General features: G+C 37.6%; 1 protein-coding gene across 2 annotated transcripts in view; it reads right to left on the bottom strand.

Moving 5' to 3' along the window:
* The window catches only part of STK31 (serine/threonine kinase 31), a gene marked incomplete at its 3' end in the record, with an annotated part of 58,515 nt that overhangs the window by 22,030 nt on the left and 20,261 nt on the right, over positions 1-16,224 (bottom strand). For both annotated transcript variants that reach the window (XM_081101657.1, XM_081101658.1), the window contains exons 8-14: positions 15,660-15,775; positions 13,335-13,494; positions 11,823-11,945; positions 10,577-10,756; positions 7,623-7,739; positions 3,463-3,582; positions 1,147-1,278 (exon numbers count right to left, since the gene is read on the bottom strand). In XM_081101657.1, the coding sequence (XP_080957783.1) occupies positions 1,147-1,278; positions 3,463-3,582; positions 7,623-7,739; positions 10,577-10,756; positions 11,823-11,945; positions 13,335-13,494; positions 15,660-15,775 (948 nt within the window). The remainder of the gene's footprint in view (positions 1-1,146; positions 1,279-3,462; positions 3,583-7,622; positions 7,740-10,576; positions 10,757-11,822; positions 11,946-13,334; positions 13,495-15,659; positions 15,776-16,224) is intronic.

The following is a 16,224-nucleotide window of genomic DNA, read 5'->3' as shown; positions in this document are numbered from 1 at the left end:
AAAATAAGTCTTCCTAGTAAGAATTATTTACAACTTCTAAGCAAATCACTCCATCTGATTTCTATATATCCTTCTGTACCTAGCACATAATAGCACCTGCTGAATTAATATTCTAACACTAATTTTCTAAAACCTATGAAAAGGAATTATAAAAAATAAAGACAAAGTCAATTACGTAGATTTTTTTCTCACCTCTTAAAATCTGCTGAAGAATTTATCTACAATAAAGATGACCAACTGCCATCAGAAAGTGTCAAGAATAAGAACCAGAATACAATTGAATGCCCTGGAATTGTTTTCTACATGAGATTTGGGTGTGTTTTTTTATATGAGTAAATGTTTGACATGTCTACTAGAGGAAAGACTTCAGTGATAATAAGCCATCTTAAATGGCACATTTTCAAAGTTAGATATATTTCTCCAAAAGTAAAAAAAAAATTAAACTAAAAAAGAGACCATTCCCCACAGCCCAGAATACAATAAAACTGGAAAAATCTTAAACCGTTATATTCCACTGAAGTGCTCCAAAGAGAAACAGAGCTCATTCAAATTGGATTAAGACATAATATAAATCTCTTTTATACATAAATCAAATTCTCAAGGGAAAACTAAGAATTCCCAAAATTTCACAAAGTTTTAAACCTAAGGAAGAAAGTTAATGAAGATCAGCATATCCTAATTCTTCTAGTTCTATTATCATATAAAAACAACTTAAAATATTTCCAAGAAACAATATGTACAGCTATTAAAAAGAAGTAAACAGAAGATCTGAAAAATAGTTTATAACAAAATTCTACCTTTGGGGAACACCCATCGCCTTGCATGTAGTAGGCTTGTATTATACTAGACATTATATAACAGTCCAAATCAAAGAGTTTTCAAATTATTCAAAAATACTTATGCTACTAAAAACCAAGGCAGCCCTGTAAACTGTTTTCAAAAAGCATTTAGTGACATGGAAAAATGTTTACACTATTAATGTAATAAGTTTATTTACATAAACAGAGGAGGAAAGATAAAATATATAAAACAAAATGTAAATAATTATTCTATTTAAAGAGAACACTTATGCATAACTTTTATAAAGCAGAGTCCAAGTAAAATGAGGCACACAAAGAGTTTAGTGACAACCAACTATTTGCTTACTTCTTCCAAATTATTCTTTTCAACCAATTTCCATCTCAGTCGAGCTTTTAAGTTTTTCAGTGTCTTTTTAATAGACAGCAAGTGATCCAGATTGGGGCTCTTATTTAAACTTTCGATAATTTGCTTCTTAAACTAAGAGAAAGAATTATCACATTTTAAAACAGACAGCATAGTCACTTACAGACCATTTATGACTTATGCATTAAGATTCAACTAGTATTTACTGAATACAGGTTAAAACAAAGTCTACAAGAAATTCTACCACTTGATTTCTTAATTATCCATATTTCTATTAGAAGAATATCTGTTCCAGTATTGAAAGTAGCAAAGGTAAAAGAAATATCTCAAGCTAATACATATAGTAAGGCATACTTTGCTAGAGAAGATGCAAATTGGAATTTCTAATGAGGATGTAAATCAAAATTACCTTTCCCAAAAGTAGTTTGATATGTATCAAGTTTTAAGAATGTTCATTCCTTTTGACTTAATAATTAATAATTTTTAGGAATCTATCTGAGAAAACATACAAAAGTACAGGGTGAGGGCATGTGCTGGGGGGGGTGGGAATGAGCGGGAAGAGGTCATGGGAGAAAAAGGATTCATATGTAATACTTTAAACAATAAAGAATTCCTTTAAAAAGAATAAATATACCATAAAAGGAAAAATTAAGTACAAAGTTATGTACAGTATTATTGATGGTAAAAAAAAATTCGAAGTAACCTTAATGTCTAATGCAGAGGAACAGTTAAATGTACATCTGTACAAGGAATGATGTTTCAGTCACTCAAAATGACATATCAGCCCTGGCCGGGTGGCTCAGTTAGTTGGAGCGTTGTCCTATACACCAAATAATGTTGTGGGTTCAGTTCCCGGTCAGTACACATACCTAGGTTGCAGGTTTGGTCCCCAGTCAGGGCGAGTATAGGAGGCAAATGGTTGATGTTTCTCCTTCTCTCTCCCCCTTTCCCCCCCTTCCTCTCTCTCTAAAAATCAATGGAAACATAACCTTGGATCAAAATTTTTTGAAAAATGACTTATCATATGGGAAAATGTTCATACTACGCCATTAATGAAGAAAACATTTTCAAAATAGTTCACAAAATGATATAATGTACATAATATACACACATACATACAAGTCACCATACCAAAAAAAAAAAAGGCACACGTTATTTTACTATGCTTTCCTTTATTGCACTTTGCCATACTGTTTTTTTACTAATTGAAGGTTTGTGGCAACCCTGGTCAAGCAAGTCTATCAGCACCATTTTTCCAACAGCATTTGCTCATTCCTTGTCTTTGTGTCACATTTTGGTACTTCTCACAGTATTTCAAACTTTTTCATTATTACTATATTTGTTATGGTGATCTGTGATTAGTGATCTCTGATATTACCACGGTAATTGTTCTGGGAACCACAAACCACACCCATATAAGATAGCAAACTTAACCAATAAATGCTATGTGTGACTGCTCCACCAATCAGCCCTTCCCCCATCTCTCTCCTTCTCTTTGGACCTCCCTATTTCCTGAAACACAACAATAACTAAATTGGGCCAATTAATAATCCCATAATGGCCATGAGGAAGAGTCACACATCTCTCACTTAAAAGCTAGAAATGAGTAAGCTTAGTGAAGAACATTGAAAGCTGACATAGGCCAGAAGCTAAGCCTCTTGCGTCAGCTATCCAAGTTGTGAATGCAAAAGAAAAGTTTTAAATTAAGGTTGCTACTCCAGTGAACACACAAATAATAAGAAAGTGTAACAGCCTTATTGCTAATATGGAAAAAGTTTAGTGATCTGGCTAGATCAGACCAGCCATATTTCCTTAAGCCAAAACCTAATCCAGAGCAAGGCCCTAACCCTCTTAAATTCTACGAAGGCTGACAGGTGACAAAGCTGCAGGGAGAATTTAATGACATACCTGCTTAGAGCAGGACAGTGCTTTACTAGCAATAACAAATAATTTACCTACACACAGATAATTTACCTACACACAGGGTATTAAACTACCTGAGAAAAGTTTAAGTATTAAAAAATACAAAGCATCTGCCCTGCCTGGTTTGGCTCAGTGGATAGAGCATCGGCCTGCGGACTGAAGGGCCCCAGGCTCGATTCTGGTCAAGGGCACACGCCTGGGTTGCAGGCTCGGTCCAACGTGCAGGAGGCAGCCAATCAATGATTCCTTCTCATCATTGATGTTTCTATCTCTCTCTTCCTCTCCCTTCCTCTCTGAAGTCAATAAAAAAATATATTTTTTAAAAAAATACAAAGCATCAACACAGAAGACAAATAGAATAAAGCATAATCCAACCTCAATACTGTTCTTGTACTTGGATTGTACTGCAGCAATAAGTCTTTGCTCTGAATGGATCTTCTGTAGTACTTGACTATATGTACTTAAAATGATCTCCTTGTCTGCATCACCTTGCTCCTAAATGAAATCACACACATGGAATTATAGACAAAAGAGTATCCACACAGTTAAAACTTTCAATAACAATGGAAAACTTCAAAATGATGCCTTTAACAAATTTCTATATCCATTTCGAAATACTTCTTAAACACAAACCTTTTTCTAGACAGAATAAAGAATGATGTCAAAGTGCAGCCACTATGGAAGACAGTATGGAGTTTCCTCAAAAAACTAAAAATGGAACTCCCATTTGACCCTGTGATCCCACTTCTAGGACTATATCCCAAGAGACCAGAAACACCAATCAGAAAGGATATATGCACCCATATGTTCATAGCAGCACAATTCACCATAGCTAAGATCTGGAAACAGCCTAAGTGCCCATCAGCAGATGAATGGATTAGAAAACGGTGGTACATCTACACAATGGAATACTATGCTGCTGTAAAAAAGAAGGAACTCTTACCATTGGCAACAGCATGGATGGAACTGGAGAGCATTATGCTAAGTGAAATAAGCCAGTCAATGAAGGAAAAATACCACATGATCTCACTCATTCATGGATAATAAAGACCATCATAAACTTATGAACAATAATAGATACAGAGGCAGAGCTGCCTCGAACAGACTGTCAAACTATAGCGGGAAGGCCAGGGAGGGTTGGGGGGTTGGGGGGGGGAGGGGCGTTAAGTGATCAATCGAAGGACTTGTATGCATGCATATAAGCATAACCAGTGGACATAAGACACTGGGGGGTAGGGGAGGCCAGAGGATTTTCATGGGCGGGGGAAAAAAGGAGACATATGTAATACTCTTTCTAATACTTTAAGCAATAAAACAATAAAAATTAAAAAAATAATGATGTCAAAGATGTATATATGGGAATTTTACTCCCATTACACATTTATTCTTACAGCTGTCTGGAGTAGAGGAACATTAAAGGAAATTAGGGATACTACAATGCTAAATGTAGGAACTACACACACAATATATAGAACTTCAACACAAAGCTATTTTTAGAAATCATCTATTAACAACCATTTCTAAAGTCAAGTCTAACAAAGCCATCTAAATGAGGACTATCTGACAAAAGAGAATACAGTTAAGTATATATTTTAATACTAATCTAAATAAAATCACAAACGGTAAAAAGAAATAAGTAAAATGAAGAACATTACTACTGAGACCTTGGTAAACAGCTGAAAAACTGGGAAAGAATCCTAGTGAACAATATTTACATTAAAAAATATTCTTTTGGGAGAAACAAAGATGGCGGCATAGGTAAACACCAGAAATTGCTGCCTCCCACAACAACTTCAAAAATACAATGAAAAGACAAAACGGACATCATCCAGAACTACAGGAAGGCTGGCTGAGTGGAAATTCTACAACTAGAAGGAAAGAGAAAAGCACACTGAGACCCCAAAGGAGCTGCGGGAGTAAAGTGCAGAGGTACGGAGGCTGGCACCTGAGGATGCGGCTGTCTTTTTGAATCGGGAGGGAGTCACAAGCTCCCGACTGCTCTGAACTCCAGTTCCAGGAAGTCTCTGGGGACCCAGGACTCATACGGGGAGAAACTGGACTGTCTGGCAGCAGGCAGAACTCGGAACTTGAGGGCAGCTTTCCCTCAGAGGTACTTGCAGCAATTACTGGGACACTGAGACCCGGGGCCTCTTATGGCAGGGCTGAGGATCAGCCATAGCTACTTGCTTCGCCCTTTGATTCCCTGAGACCCCACCCCACCCAGGCTGAGGCAGAGGCTTTTGCATATGAATTCCCTGGCCCTTTGTAACCTAAAAATTACCTAACAAATTGCAGCTGGGCCAGACAGACCCAGAACATCCAAGAGAAGGCCCAAGGCCCCACAGCAGCTTGCATTGCTTCACAGTTGGGCCTCATCTGGGCACCTCCAAACTCCAAAAAAGGAAGGGGAATCTGCAGTTCTCTTCATACCTCCTGCTGGGTAACCTCAGGCAGAGACTAAATTAGCACCTCCTTAGATCCAAGAGCCAGTGTATCCAGTGGTCACAGTGGGACCATCCAGATTACAACTCCTCAGATCCATAAGGGACACACTCAGGGGGCAGACTCAGTGAGCACCAAAGCCCCACTGAAGCAAGTCTTGCCCCAGAAGGGTGTCTTCAGCACAGAAGTTCTCCCACTGCAGACACAGCTGATTCTCACTGCCAATTGGCCTGGAGGTCAATTCCTCCCAGTGATCCTACAACAATCAAGGCATAACTACAACAAGACTGTGCACAAAGCCCACAAGGGGGTGCACCAAGAGTGTCCACCTCAGGTAACTGGGGAGGCTGAGCCACTGGGCCCTACAGGACACCTAGTACACAAAACCACTCTATCAACACAGGAAAGCATAAAAAATGTGGAGACAAAGAAACAGGTCACAAATGACAGAAATGGAGGAAAGCAAACAACTGAATATAGAGTTCAAAACCACGTTTATAAGGTTTTTCAAGAATTTTATGGAAACCGCCGATAAATTTAGTGAGACCCTGGAGGATATGATAAAAGACCAACTAGAAATTAAGCATACACTGACTGAAATAAAGAATATTATACAGAGATCCAACAGCAGACAAGAGGATCCCAAGAATCAAGTCAAAGATTTGACATATGAAGAAACAAAAAATACCCAACTGAAAAAGAAAAAAGAAAAAAGAATCTAAAAATATGAAGATAGTGTAAGGAGCCTCTGGGACAACTTCAAGCGTACCAACATCAGAATTATAGGGGTACCAGAAGAAGAGAAAGGGCAAGATATTGAAAACCTATTTGAAGAAATAATGACAGAAAACTTCCCCTACCTGGTGAAAGAAATAGACTTACAAAGAAGTGCAGAGAACCCCAAACAAAAGGAATCCAAAGAGGACCACACCAAGACACATCATAATTAAAATGCCAAGAGCAAAAGACAAAGAGAGAATCTTAAAAGCAGCAAGAGAAAGACAGTCAGTTACCTACAAGGGAGTACCCATCCGACTGTCAGCTGATTTCTCAACAGAAACCATGCAGGCCAGAAAGAGTGGCAAGAAATATTCAAAGTGATGAATAGCAAGAACCTGCAACCAAGATTACTTTATCCAGCAAAGCTATCATTCAGAATAGAAGGTCAGATAAAGAGCTTCACGGATAAGAAAAAGCTACAGGAGTTCATCACCACCACACCAGCATTATATGAAATGCTGAAAAGTATTCTTTAAGATGAGGAAGAAGAAAAAGGAACTCTTACCATTTGCCACAGCATGGATGGAACTGGAGAGCATTATGCTAAGTGAAATAAGCCAGTCAGAGAAGGATAAATACCACATGATCTCACTCATTTGTGGAATATAATGAACAAGATAAACTGATGAACAAGGACTGATCCAGAGACGAAGAGGCATTGATTGGACTGTCGGGCCTTGGAGGGAAGGTAGGGGAGGGTGGGGGTAAGGGGGAAAGATCAACCAAAGGACTTATATGTAAGCATATAGGCCTAACCAATGAACACAGACAACGGTGGGGGGTGGGGGGGTAGGGGGTAACGTGGGGATAAGGACACATATGTAATATCTTAAGCAATAAAAAATATATTTAAAAATATATATATTCTTTTGAGGAGTTACACTAATTTTTAACTTGATATAGCAACAGAGAATATACACAATAGAGTAATTGAGCTATTAATCAACCGTGTGTATCTGCTTCCAAAGCTCTCACAGATTTATTTCAAGTTTTCACAAATTCTAAGAGTCTTTTATTTCAGTCATTGAGTATGATGGACTAAAGAATCAAATGCTTCAGGAAGTGGTCACACTTAGATTTCCTAGAATTAAACATTACATTTAATTTATTTTTAATGTTTAATGTCCTATTAAAAATAAAAATAAAATGCCTGGGGAAGAATGAGATTTTGCTTTGTATTTGGATTAGAACTTGACAGTGTTACTCTTTCAATCAAGCCTATAAGAGCAAAGACCAATCTTGATACTTTCTAACCAGCAAGAGAAACAAACCATATTGCTTCAAAGGAAGCAATAATAAATATCAATACTCACAATCAGAGATATCTCCAGCTCTTTGCAGACACTTGACTCAGCCTTCTCTAGGATTTCATCAATATTATCAATTGTGTCTTCAGAAGTCAGTGATTCTTCCACCGATAGATCAAAAGCCTCATTTTAAAAAATAAAAGCATGAAATATCTCATTTAATTATTTCAATAAGTATTGTATCCTTTTAACTGGAGCAGAGCATTAGACTAGTCCAGTGGTTCTCAACCTTCTGGCCCTTTAAATACAGTTCTTCATGTTGTGACCCAACCATAAAATTATTTTCATTGCTACTTCATAACTGTAATGTTGCTACTGTTATGAATCGTAATGTAAATATCTGATATGCAGGATGGTCTTAGACGACCCCTGTGAAAGGGTTGTTCGACCGCTAAAGGGGTCGCGACCCACAGGTTGAGAACCACTGGCCTAGTCACTGAGCAATGTGGGGGAAATAAGGATACACAGAAAGAAAGTACTACCCTCATATAACTTATGCATGGGGGGAGGGGGGGTTCAGATGCATTAAACACCTAAAAAAACAACAACAGATTTTTTATAGTTAGTGGTTAACAGAGGTAAGAGAATACAGAGGAAAAGTATAAAGGGGGGGTGGGGGGAACAGACAAGACCAAGATGTTTGGGGAATAGTAAGAGTTAGTCTTACTAAAACTGGTTAAAAAAACCTTGAATGTGCAGGTGGCAACATTAAATCTGAAAGTATTAGGCAGGCAACGTTAGGTCTTAAACAAGGAAGGAATATGATTATAACCGGTAATGACTTACTAGTATTTAGGAATCTGGAAACTAAAAGTTACAGACTAAACTCAAATGGTCCCATTCATTAGAAAAACAAAGGTATTTTCTATCAGGAAATAAACTTAATAGTAAAATATTAAATAGAATAAAATCAGGGGCCTAAATTATAATATAGAACTGAAGATTACAAATGGTGACTTTGGTTTCAAATAATCAGACTATGGAAATGAAAGAAAAAGATAACGAGTAATAAACCTAAACAGAAAGATAATTGTGATCAATAACAAAAGAGAATAAAGCAATAATTTACTTATAGTAATTATCCATAAGAAAATACCAAAAAGGAAACATCCTAAGTGCCCACCAGCAGATGAATAGATTAAAAACCTGTGGTACAGCTACATAAAGGAATACTACGCTGATGTAAAAAAGAAGGAACTCATCATTTGCAACAGCATGGATGGACCTGGAGAGCATTATGCTAAGTGAAATAAGCCAGTTGGAGAAAGATTAAATATCACATGATCTCACTCATTTGTGGAATATTATGAACAACATAAACTGATGAACAAAAATAGATTCAGAGACATAGAAGCATCAAACAGACCATCCAACCTCAGAGGGAAGGCGAGGGGGGGGGGGGCGGGGGTAAGAGATCAGCCAAAGCACTTTTATGCATGCACACAGACAGTAGGGGGTGAGGGCATGTGCTGGGGGGTGGGAACAGCTGGGGAGAGGTCAATGGCGGGGGGGTAGGGGGGGCGGGGGGGAAGAAGGAGACATATGTAAGACTTTCAACAATAAAGAAGTTAAAAAAAAAATCACCTGGCAAGAGCCAAATGGAAAAAAAGAAAGAAAGTACAAAAAAAAAAAACAGCTATGGAAGTAGCTGGAGATTAACTTGTGTTTTTTCCAAAACAAAGAAATTCATATTTGGAAGTCATTCACACAGATTGCCCTTGCTAAGGAAGTTGTAAAGCAAACAGAAGAACAGAGAATCAATAACAAAATTAGGTTAAATTTAATTAGTGTTCTGAGTATATAATATAGAACCACATGTCCCCACACCTTTTGGAAAATTACATGCTGTTTTTATAATAGTAAACAAGAACTAAAAAGAATGATACACCAAACATCTTCTTTATTACCTAATAAAGGGTGTCTCAAAATTCACGCAAGAAGTAATTTTGATAGAAATCACAGGTTTATAATTAAAAATTGTAAATTTTTTACTGATTCACAAAGTATACAGTATAGGGTTATGTATGGAATAGCATATCGGGTAAATGGATTATCGATAGTGAGCACCATTAACTGTTATTGCCTAAGCAGCCGGATTTTCGAAGAATGGTCCGATGATGCCTCCAGCCCAAAATCCGCACCAAACAGTGACATGTTGTGGATGCATTTGTTTCTCAACAATCACTTGTGCATTTTCTGAACCCCAAAATGCGACAATTTTGTCGATTAACCAAGCCATCCACAACGTGTCACTGTTTGGTGCGGATTTTGGGCTGGAGGCATCATCGGACCATTCTTCTTCGAAAATGAGGCTGCTCAGGCAGTAACAGTTAATGGTGCTCGCTATTGCGACATGATAATCCATTTACCTGATATGCTATTCCATACATAACCCTATACTGTATACTTTATGAATCAATAAAAAATTTACAATTTTTAATTATAAACCTGTGATTTCTATCAAAATTATTTCTTGCGTGAATTTTGGGACACCCTTTATCAACTAAGACTAAGAGTCTCTATTTAATTTAGTGATCTTTAAGATATCTAAAACTCAAAAGATTTAAACAACATGAATTAGCATATTATTTTAAGCATCACCAGTTAACCAACTAATGTTAAAATTCATCTTGCTAAAAAAAAAAAGCTGTACTATCCTCTAAATCACATGTATTTTTACATACCCTTATCTCCACACTATAGCTACAAAATACACACTACTTGTAATAAACTCCAGTGATATTATCTTACACCTATAGCTTGAAGTTGTTTTTATATAGGTCCTAAACAGACTACAAATATTATACATTCCTCACTCCTCCATCCCAGCACACACATTCTCATTCATATTCATTCTCATCCTCCCCGCACCCCTCAATCTCAGAAAAGAGGTAAATTACATTTGGAAATTTTTCTTTTAAATTCCCTCGTTTGTGCCACTGGGCAGGAGCTCTTATTACCTTTAAGGTGCTCTGGAACCACGCTACAAGACATTGTAGAGAAACTTCTGTTTCACTCCTAACACTGGTGAGCTCCTCCCTTTTATCACACTTCCAGTCATAAAATTTCTTAAGTATTTCTTCAGAGTTTGTTCCTTCGTTGGCCTGTCCATATACTGCTTCTAAAGAGGTTGACAAATCCTGCAGAGATATATTTCTGTTTATTAACTTCCTATTAGGATTAAAGCACTGTATTAGAACCTGAAAGAGAGAAATGTAGTATGTGGACTCTCTACCCTTGAGAATTTTATAAATAGAACAAAACAATTAAACAGACATGAAAGCATACAACTACTTAGAAGTTGACTTGTTTGGACTCTAACAATGAAAATTTACTAAGTGAATTACGGTTACATATAGAAAGCTTTATAATCTTAGGCTTGCTATTAAGAAGAAAGCCCCCACTTTTCTCTGGCTTTAAATTAGAATCACTACTGTTTTATCCTAACACAGAAGTTTTCAAGACCTACTACTTAATAAAAATAAACTACAAATCAAAATATACAAATAATTCCAATTAAGGAAAGACACCAAACATGTATGTGTACTTAAAGCATTTTTAAAAGGACTGGAAGAAACAAGAGAGCCTGCTGGCTCTCTCGAGGAATCAAACTCTAGAAATGTCACAGAGTCACGAAAAAACTTAATAGAGCCTGAAATTTCCATCGTAAAACTCTGAGAAAGCCTTGGGAAGTCAGAGAATAGCACTAAGTGAATACAATCTGTGCAAGTGGGAGAGGACTGTACCACCTGTGGGAAAAGAGAACTTTCTTCACATGCAGAACAGATACACATATATACATAAACATATTAAATACATTCATATGAAATTTTTTTAATGTTTTTATTGATTTTAGAGAGGAAAGGAGAGGGAGAGAGAGAAATATCAGTGATGAGAGAGAACCACTGATTGGCTGTCTCCTGCACACCCCCTACTGAGGATCGAGCCTACAACCCCAGCATGTGCCCTTGACCAGAATCAAACCTGGGGCCCTTCAGTCTGCAGACCGACGCTCTATCCACTGAGCCAAACCGGTTAGGGCCATTCATATGAAATTTTAATTCCATTAAGAAGAAATTAGAATCAAAGAAGAGAAGAAAAACTTTTGCAACCCTTAGTACTATCTGAAGTCTCCAGGTAAATGCCAATTTCATATCTCAAATGATAAATGTGTATTTAATGCTATGTATCTTTTTAAATTCCAACCTGCAATGTTTTCAAACGTTTATTAAGAGGTAACTCATCTACTTCCAAAATAAAAACTTCTACTGCCGTGCACAGTTTCTGTTGCACTTCATTTCTTCTGGCAATCAAAATATCCCCTTCATTCTGAAGGAAGAGAAAAAAGAATAACCATCATTAATAAATACATCCAGTGTTTTTTTATACATTGACTTATATTAAAAAATTGATCTTTAGCCCAGCTGGTGTGGCTCCAGTGGTTGTGGGCAGGGCATACACTTTCTCCCCCTATTCCCATCCTACCCTCAATGGACGCAGACTTGACTTGGGGTGGTGAACATACAACATACAGATGATGGACTGTATTATACAACTGTATACCTGAAACCTATATAATTTTATTAACCAATGTCACCCCAGTAAATTTAATAAAAAAGAGGAAAAAATTTAGTGTAAGGAAAAGTTTATAAAGTACCTATAGCATTGCCAGTGCTTCACTGAAATTCAAAAATTATTACTTCTGTCACTTTCTTCCTTCCATAATCAGAAGTGACCAGTTAGGGTCTAATATGTAAAATAACCCAAATCTAACCGTTCTCTGACATTTCCAGAGGCCTAGTTATCCTGTTCACTCTGCTCATTCAGAGTCAGTTAGTTGCCAACTGACCAACCTAAGTATGAATAGGGAATAAGACTTTCAGAGAATATTCCTCAGAGGCAGAAACCACCAACACTTAAAAGTGGACAGTTCCAAACACAAGCATAGAACTCCTAAGTACAAAGGCAAACAATGACTGTTGTGCCAAATATCTTTATATAAAAAAAAAAGCCACAAGTTCTGCCCAGCAGCTCAATATAATAAAGAAAATTGGAAGAGGAAATAAATATACTTGTACCTATACTAATAAAGAATTCATGTGAAATATTCCATTCTTCATATACCTCCCCTCGCCACAAATAACCACCTCTCAACAATGGGTGGTTTAGATAGCATTTAATAGTAAGGCAGAGTCCAAAGCTGAAGCATAAAACACACCTCAGACCAAAAGACAAGATCCTTGGTAGCAGGTGTGGTAGCCACACTGACTTAGTCTCCTGCCCCTCAACAACTACTATCTCTTACAGGCATAGCGTCCAGGGTCCCTCGGGTAGGTATGCCCAGTTGCAAGAGTTCCACCAAGTACTTGTAGTCTATAGTTCCTCCCTGTCCAGATACAATTTACCAATCAGGGGTTTTATTTTCCTAAACAATGTTGCCTAGTAACATGACAAAAATATGTTATCACATTACCAAGGGAACTAACCAAAGATCAAATTCTCATGCAAAAGTGGAAAAGATTTTGTTAACCCTTTATCTACAACCACTATTCCCTACCTTTCTTATAAGCAATAAAAGGAATCAAATAATGATAAAGACACTGTAAAAACTAAAATTTCAGGCAAAGTATCATTACAGTATCTGCAGTCCTGTTTTCTCAAAAGGTATCTCCTTATATTAAACACACAAAAAAATCATAATAGAAATTCTTCACCCACCACATTTTGACAAGTTTTAATCTTCTCCTGAGCCAGATTGTATTCTGCCCAAATTATCTCTAATTCATTCAAAGAAACTGGGGTAGTAAAGCACTCTTCATCCAACATTTGTATAGCATCTGAAAGGTCATTTCCCAAACGAACATTGATGTTAACACGTCTATATGTTTAAAAAAAAAAAAAAAGAAAAAGGAAAAGATAGTAAAAATTTTTAAGTTGGTATGAGAAAAAGTTGGGCTTAAATACTATGGTCTAAAGTTACCATTTATAAAATTGGCTACAAAGAGGTACTTTTTTAAACTTTATATAAAACCATAAATAACTTTGGTAGAAACTTTTAATTAAATATATATGACTGAAAAAAAATTAAGTATTTTTTTAAAACTTTATATAAAAGGACAACTTCAAGTCTGCAGAATTTAAATTATATCAAATGGACCTTCAATTCTTGTCAACAATTAGATTTGTAAATATATTCTCACAAATTTTAGACTTAAATTACCAAGACTACAAGCACACAGCTCTTATACCCTAAATAAGCAGACCAACATTTGTAGACTTTTAAAAAGAAATGTAAAAAGAAAAGGCAATCAGAAAGGGAGGTCAACTATCAACACTAACAAGGTCCATTCATATTTTTTCTAGCTTCCAGCTAGACTGCCACCATTCAAGTAGCACATTATGTGTTCAAATATAGAAATATATTGGATTGTTTTGGTCTGAAGTCTGTTTCACATCTTTGCAATGTAGCCACTTAATTTTTCAAGGTATGTCAAAGGTTGATTAGCCACAGGGACCAAAATACTCAAACTATAAACTAGACTAGAGGCCCGGTGCACGAAATTCATGCACTCAGGGGGTGGGTCCCTCCACCTGGATTGTGAGAGGGTGCAGGCCAGGCCAAGGGACCCCACCGATGCACGATCGGGGCCGGGGAGGGACGCGAGAGGTTGGCAAGCCAGGGAAGGACCATGGGAGGACTCCAGGGTGTGTCCAGCCTGTCTCACTCAGTCCTGATCAGCCAGACCCCAGAAGCAAACTAACCTACCAGTTGGAGCATCTGCCCCCTGGTGGTCAGTGCACGTCATAGCAACTGGTCGACTGGTTGACTGTCTGCCCCTGGTGGTCAGTGAATGTCATAGTGAGCAGTTGAGCGGCCTTAGCATATCATTAGCATATTACACTTTGGTTGAACAGATGACCAGACAACTGGACACTTAACATATTAGGCTTTTATTATACAGGATGCCAATTTATGGATTTATAATGGAGAATGTTTTCACTGGACATACGACCAACATGCAGCATTTATTAAGGGCAACTTCTTAGTGTTTCAAAGTACATGAGAAAATGAATTACTGGTTTAAGTTCTATGTGTAGCATAGCATGAAAGGGAACTAGGTTATTTTGAGAACTATTTTTTCCACATTCCAGAAAAGTGTAACAAATTATTCCTAACCAGCAATAAAGCAATCCTCTATTAGATAAAATACCTACACAATTCACAAAGTCTGAGAAATGCTAAATAAACTCTGTTTAAGACTTGCTAATCCATTTCTTTTCTTTTGACTCCATGATGACCACTTTTTTCTTTCCTTAGACAGAGTATAATCCTATATAATAAGGAAGTAATATGCAAAATAACCCTCACATCCTCGCAAGATGGCTGCCTACCACGAAGCCAGCAGGGGGGTTAGTGAGGGACAACCAAACGACTGAACAAGCAGGCTGCATGAGGCAACCAGGCAGGCAGGGAGGTTAGTGAGGGACGACCAAACAACTGAACAAGCAGGCTGCGTGGGGTGACCAGGCAGCGGGGAGGGGGAGGCAGTTAGGGGCAACCAGGCAGGCTGGCAGGCGAGCGATTAGGAGCCAGCGGTCCAGGATTGTGGGGATCGGGCCTAAACTGGCAGTCGGTCATCCCCCAAGGGATCCCAGAGTGGAGAGGGTACAGGCTGGGCTGAGGGTACCCCCCCCCTTGTGCACAAATTTCGTGCACCAGGCCTCTAGTTAATTTAGATTACTGAAATCTTTAGCTTCAGTATAGGCCTGAAAGTAACATCAAGCAAAAAAACTGGAGGTAGTAGTTCTCCATGTGTTGAACTTTTAATTTCACTCTCACAGATGACTTTAGGACAATATAACTCCTTCTATTAACAATGTAACACTACAAAATTTGTTTAATCAGGAGTAACTATTTTTAGTTTCTCTCTTTAAAGTTATAAAAATACAAAGTTAAATTTCAAAGCAAAAATGGTGGGCATACAGAGCACCAACTAATTAACAATTTTAAATTATCCTTCTCAAAAATATGCTCTTACCTACCTAATTTCTTTCAATCTTTCAACCTTAGCTGCTAGATTTTTCATTCTGGTACCTACATGAGTCTTCAGAGTGCTTTTTAAATGTTTAGTTAAATCCATGATGGTCGTTTTCTCTTGCTGAAACAAAGAACAAGCATATCCTATTGAGATCGAAATAGGAAACTATTTTTACTGTTATTTAAATGATTTTTAGAAATAATTAAAATTTTAAAGGTTAAAAAACGTTAGGCCACAGGGTAATAAACAATGAGTTTTCTACTAGTTGGGATCTGAAAAATATAATCTATTCCAGTCTTCTGCCTTCATACAGACTAGACCAGGGGTGGGCAAACTTTTTTACTCGAGGGCAACAATGGGTTCTTAAACTGGACTCAGAAGGAGCTGCGGCCATGTTTCCCGACGTTGCCATGTTAACACTGCTGCTGGTGAAGGAGCGGAGGGGAGAGCAAGAGAACCCTCCGCTCTTTCGGCTCCGCGGGCTGGATAGAACAGCCGAACGGGCCGGATCCGGCCCGCGGACGGTAGTTTGCTCACGACTGGACTAGACTCATACAGTGGAACTTCGG

Source organism: Myotis nattereri (assembly GCF_964212035.1).
Source record: "Myotis nattereri genome assembly, chromosome: 11".
In the NCBI taxonomy this organism is placed as follows: domain Eukaryota; kingdom Metazoa; phylum Chordata; class Mammalia; order Chiroptera; family Vespertilionidae; genus Myotis; species Myotis nattereri.
This window is presented reverse-complemented; position numbering and strand designations above follow the sequence as displayed.